Genomic DNA, 6,000 nt, shown 5'->3' with positions numbered 1-6,000 from the left:
GTTTCTAAGAATGCCCTCAACGTGTAGATCGAGTTCCCGCGTTAAAGAGACGAGTTCATGTTCCTCTTTAGCGCACCTTTAATGGTTTCAGAAACGTCTAGGCACGCGTGCTTGAGCATCTTGTCACGATCTGCGTTCTGCGACGAGCGATCCCGACTGCATTCGTCTTATGCTAGACCGGCTGCACGTTTGGGTTGTTTTTTTGCTTCCCGCATACGCGCTGTGTTCAGAGAACCACCTGTGGTACGTCCATGGTTCTCTCTCACCGCGGCCACATGCCACTACGCCGCTGGCAGTTTCACACGAGGTTTTATATTGATTGAGATTTTAAGAGCGTTAGCTCTTACTTATCACGTTTCTCAATTTCTTAGAGTCTGCTGCCACCTCCCTTCGGCGTGAAATTTTCTTCTATGTCTGAGGAATTCAAGATCGCGGCTCCCATAGTAAATCGATATAGCTTCCCAGTTAGCGATTGTTTGGTGGCGTCATTACTATATCTAATTGGTGATTGACTGGTAACGTCACCTATAGTACAAGGTGTCAAATTCGTGTTTCCATTGATGTACATACCTCACTTTAATCTAATTTATATATGTTCTAGTCAACCAAACAGCTAACGCTTGTTGCTTCAACGTGGCGGCATCTTTATTTAATCTCGGCAGTCCTCCGTATCATTGGTTGCGCCTGACATTAGTAGTGGGGACTAGCCCACGACAACACACCAGCACGAGACACTAGCATAAATTCTGAGGCTGCCAACGAACGTCAGTGACCGAGCGGACAGCATGGAGTGTACTGGCAAGGGCAGGGCTAGTCGACTTGGTTTTTGTGCAAGCAGGATGTGAGCTCTCAGGAAATTCACCGCCACTTGTGGAAGTGTGCGGCGAGCACACAGCATGCTAAAGAGTCATTTTCTCCTGTGTGAATGGCTGGAAAGCGGGTCACGCGTCATTAGTGAAGGGTACTGGACCCTGGACGGCCACTGACAGTGATAACGGCCGCCATTCTCTCAAAAATTCAATATAAATGGTATCTCGAGTTTGGGCGATGGGGAGGCTTATCAGCGCTTGTGCGCTTGCTTTAGTCCATATTTTTGTGCTACAAATTATTTTGTGTTTAGCCGCCACGGTGGCTGAGTGGTTATTGTGCTCGGCTGCTCGCCCGAAAGATGCGGGTTCGATTCCGGCCGCGGCGGTCGAATTTCGATGTAGGCGAAAGGCTTGAGGCCCGTGTACTGTGCGATCTTAGTGCACGTTGAAGAACTCCAGGTGGTTGAAATTATCAGGAGCCCTCCACTACGGCGCCCCTCACAGCCTGAATTGCCTTGGGACGTTAAACCCGGTAAACCGTAGACCATTATTTCGCGTTTCGTGTTCTTCCAATGCATGCACTCCAGAACTTGTATTTAACACATTCTTGCTGGTTAATATATTTCTAATTTGGGCGACCCTCATTCCGTTTTCTAATTTCGGCGGTCTGTATTTTTGGTGGTTTATGAATTAGGTATTTCGATTCATATCTTATTTTGACGCTTTTACACTCAGTTCTTCTAAATGTCGAGCGAACGGTAGTAGAAAAGACTTGATTTCTATCCTCTATCTTTGCCAATGTACTGCACTGTGCACCCTGGCGGGCCTCAACATAAGGTACTTTCACGAGTATATGAAATCTTCCGCTCGCGTGGCCACGAAAATATACGGCGTTTGCGACACGCCAAGGTATTGTTCATGAATACATGGCTCCAGAAAAAGGAAATTTTTGTATATTCGGTGTCGTGGTAGAAATAATTGACGATTATTTCATCGTCTGCAAAGGCGCAGTGCTGTTCTGGGATAACGTAGTGCTAACATTGAAGAAGCGAATTAACTTCACTTCTCCCACTACGATTCCTCACAGCGCTGCTGTACGAAGAAAAATACAAAGACTTGTTCTCCTTTACTGGACAGCACAGCCTACGGAAAGTAGTTTTCATACGCCGGCATTGTGAGCCTGGGGTTTCAAGATCCTACATCATCTTAAAAATATGTATTACCAGAAAAACTTCAAAACCGAAATGCCTCTTTCCTTGGTCCTTGGTGAACTCCTGGTGACTTCATCAGCCGTTCCTTCATTCTACTGCTTTTCTGCCTGCAACTGTTTTCTCTCTAGCTGGCTTTGATACTGCTTGCTGAAGACTTTGTAAATAGCTAATGTTGATATATACCATCTTTGCAGAATATTAACACCATCCTTTTATCCTGTAGCGCACCCGTTTCGGGCACTAGACGGCTCCAAAGGCGATGGCTGCCTGTCTCCCCACAGCTTCATTAATTATGTGCTGGTGCAGCATTTTTGTGACGTATACGTTATGGAACCTGGCGTACAACACAATGGGCGCTGAAGTTTTGACGACAAAAAAATTTCGTCGTTACACTTTATTATTGTCATGGTCATTTAAAAACGGCATTCTTATACCCTCCAGCAATCAGCGATCCTGCTCACTGTAAGATTCGGCTGCTTGCAGTTCAGCTCGAACATGTATTCGCAGGACCAATGAAGGTTTTCTATGCGGTTGAGTGTTGTCCATAATGTGCAGTTCGTGAACCCTGCAAAGGAGAATGCACATCGGCAGTTTTAATGCGAAAGAATTACTAGGTTATGTCGACAAGGTCGTGTCCGAAAAATGTGTCAGCAGCAGTTGTGACGAACTTAGAATAGGTAGCACCAAACGAATGGCTGTAATCAAAAGAAGACGATGCGAGGATGCTGCGGGGAAGAAACTTATGTTGATAGAGTGATTAGTTATTTAATTAGAGCCAAAAATGTCCGACAAGTGGGCGGAGCCAGGGCAACGTGTGGCGACAGATTTGAAGAACTGGAAGTGTGGGAGGAGCCAACGCGTGGCGCCAAATTTGAAAACGAAGAGTAGCGCCATGTTTGAAAACTCAAATGTGCAATTGATGCAACTTGATTAAGTAAGAAAATTAATTGTGGTTATTGGGAAATTGGATGAATTTACATCAGTGCTTAATCGAGTAGATGTCAGGAGAATGGACAAGTGAAGCAAAGAGAGGCAACGAGTCAAGCAAAGAGGGGCAAAGAGGGGCAAAGAGGAACGAGGAGGAGTCAATGCTTTCTCATTCCTCCAATGCGGGTCACCGCAGTGACCTCCAATTTTTTTTTACCCCTCACATCCCAGCATTCACCGTCAGTTCGACTGCTGCAAAGAGTAGGTTAACTGTATTGCCTCTACTCAAAGTTCTGTGTGTATTAAACATACGAGGCCATCCGGGATGTTTTCGAGAGGGTTCTTAAAAACAAAAAAACTGGGCCTCAAATTGTAGCACATTCGGCTGCTCATTGAAGGCTCCTGGCCGTTTCATAGGACTGTGAAGGCTTCAACCGAAAGACCTTAGGCCACATGCCATGAGGGCACGAATTCAGCGCACGCGTTCTTGACGAATGACGATGTGTGGTGATCTGGAAACCCACAGGCATCCCGACCATACCCGAAAACGTTAGTCGTGCCTGACTTCAAAATTCCTCAGAGAAGAGCCAGGCTAGTTGGTACTGCCAGGGAAAACAACCGGGACAATTGTGCGCAATGTGTTTTGTTTCCTTTTAACTTCTGTCTGCTGTTCTTGCTTCAAGCTCCACGCTCGGTAAACGTCTGCAAGTTTTCATGAATACGCTCGAACCTCATTTTTTATTTCATTAAAGTCAGGCCCGCGCCTGCAGTCGTATATTCGTTACGGCGTGCCTTATTACAGCGAACACTTTTTTGACCACCCGACAGTGAAGCTTTTTGATCTGCAAAGGCTCATTATTACATTTCTAGTGCGGATGTACATTGCAGAGTTTGTAGCTACATCTTGTCCGACCTACTCTGATGTATGCACTGCACCACTCACTAGATAACAATCCACACAGGAAGTGACCTTGGTCACAGTAGATAGTAACAATATCTCTACAAGTAGACATTGTATAAATGACTACCCATAATGACACTGCATGAATGAGAATGTAGGGATGAGATACATCACTTAAACCAAAGAGCATAGGGATGCCTTTTTTTTTAATTTTGCAGTATTCATCAATGGGAGATTAATAAAATCAGAAAAAAAACAACCGCATGCCTCCAGTGGGATCAATACCCGCGACCTCAGAATTTCACGTTTGGTGCTCAACCAACTGAGCTACTGCGAGGGCTGTCCAATCTTCAGCTTTCGTGGGTATTTATGCGTATCGCAACGGAACCTTGAGAGTGTTCACCAGCGCCACCCTCATTTCATAGCGGCGGACGTAGTACGTCCTCTATTACCGTGAGTGCCACATAATAATATTATCGAACGGGGAGGGCGGAGGCAGTGCGAGAGTCCTCTTATTACATTCGCTTCCGTCATGTGTGTCATAACGAGCGCCTCTTTCCATTCCCTTGTCTGCTGAATGTAGGGAGGAGGACAGGTTACCTTAATATCAACGTGACTTTGGAAGGACAGGGTATTGAAAATGAAAAGTACAAGGCAAACAGGAAAAGTAACCCCGGTAGAGTGCACGTGCTCCCACGGCAGCAGCCGCAAGATTGGGGATAGAAAAAATAAAGCCAAGCACAAGAGGTGACAACGCATTTCCATTGTGTGAGGTCAACAACAACAACAACAACAACAAAAGAGCAAAAGCGGCGTTTCACGGAATTTTCTGTTCTTTTTGTTCTATTTCGGGTATTTTCCGTATGAGCCTTTCTCTCTCCATTAAATTCGTACGTATGGAAAACCGGCTAACGTCTCCGGAAGCGATTTTGGTATATAGTGTCCCACTAACGTCATCTCGCAGACCTTCAAACGCATTTTACTAGATTATCCAAATATGTTTTAATGCTGCGTAAAATATTTTCTGCCAACTGCCCAGAAGTACCACTTCAGGCAGTGCGACACAGATTGTGTGGGACTAATCAAATCAGCCATTTTTTTCCTCAGAAACTTCACTATACCTGAGCTTAGAAGATAACATATATGAAAGATCGTAGACAATCTACACGGCTGTCACGTTTGAACAGAGAAAGCTAAACAGCGTTGTTACCTACTGCACGAATGAAACCTGACTTCCTGTTCGACGCGTACCAAAATCCAAAGCCTGTGCACTGCGAGATGTTACGGATAAATGGGCTTGCTTCTGAAGGTAATGTTCTGTGTTCTCGTAAAATGTCGCCTTTTAACGCGATATCTTCAGAGGCCCGATGGGGCTAGAATGCGTCGTCGGTCATAAAATTCACCTCTTGCCTGGAGGGTGGTGACGTCACCAGACGGGAGCATTTCCATTGGCTATGGAGCCTTCACCAAACGGGAAGTGACGTCACTTCCTTTAAAGGCACCAGCAGCTGCTAATGCCATCGCACTGCCAACATGCGGGGTGTTTCAGCGAAGGTGAACCAAAATGTTTACCACTACGAGTAGACTTTTTCAGCTGTTAAGGCGGCTTCAGCGGCACAATAATACCTGCGTTGGCGGACATCAGGAAACATGTAAATAAAGATAACTAGTTAGCCTCTTAACTAAATTCTGATAATTAACTTTTTGACTCTAAGAGTTAGGCTACTGGTTGCAACTAGATACCTGTAGACGGTCATTAGTAATAGCCATATCAGTATTTAGAATTTCGAAAACGCGATTACCCTCGACGCTGCGGCTCGAGAAAATTGGCCCATTTCGACTAGTTACGTGCACTGGAGGGGTTGTTTTGCCTGCATGATTTGCGAAAGCGCATGTATTCTGGCACAATATTTGCAAAAGTTGCTGGGCCATAGCCCAAGGGCTATCGTGTTCTCGAAATTCTAAAAGCTGATATGGCCATTACTAACGACCGGCTACAATTCTCGAAACGAAACCGGTCGCCTAACTGTGACAGTGGCTAACTTGGTAAATATTTCCGCCTGTTTTTTAATGTCCTCAAAAGCAGGTATTATCGAGCCGTAAAAACCGCCTGCATACCTCAAAAAACCTGGTTATAAAATGCTCGTTCACC

At 45.3% G+C, this 6,000-nt stretch overlaps 1 protein-coding gene across 14 annotated transcripts in view; it reads right to left on the bottom strand.

Annotated features, from left to right (window-relative positions):
* Window positions 1-2,375: 2,375 nt before the first annotated feature.
* LOC144100872 (uncharacterized) overlaps window positions 2,376-6,000 on the bottom strand; it is a 44,222-nt gene continuing 40,597 nt past the window's right edge. For all 14 annotated transcript variants that reach the window (XM_077633766.1, XM_077633765.1, XM_077633769.1 and 11 more), the window contains one exon: window positions 2,376-2,585. In XM_077633766.1, coding sequence (XP_077489892.1) covers window positions 2,449-2,585 — 137 coding nt within the window. In that variant the 3' untranslated portion in view covers window positions 2,376-2,448. The remainder of the gene's footprint in view (window positions 2,586-6,000) is intronic.

The sequence above is a fragment of the Amblyomma americanum genome, chromosome 8 (assembly GCF_052857255.1).
Source record: "Amblyomma americanum isolate KBUSLIRL-KWMA chromosome 8, ASM5285725v1, whole genome shotgun sequence".
Classification (NCBI taxonomy): domain Eukaryota; kingdom Metazoa; phylum Arthropoda; class Arachnida; order Ixodida; family Ixodidae; genus Amblyomma; species Amblyomma americanum.
Note: the sequence above shows the minus strand (reverse complement) of the source record. Positions and strands in the feature narration are given on the sequence as shown.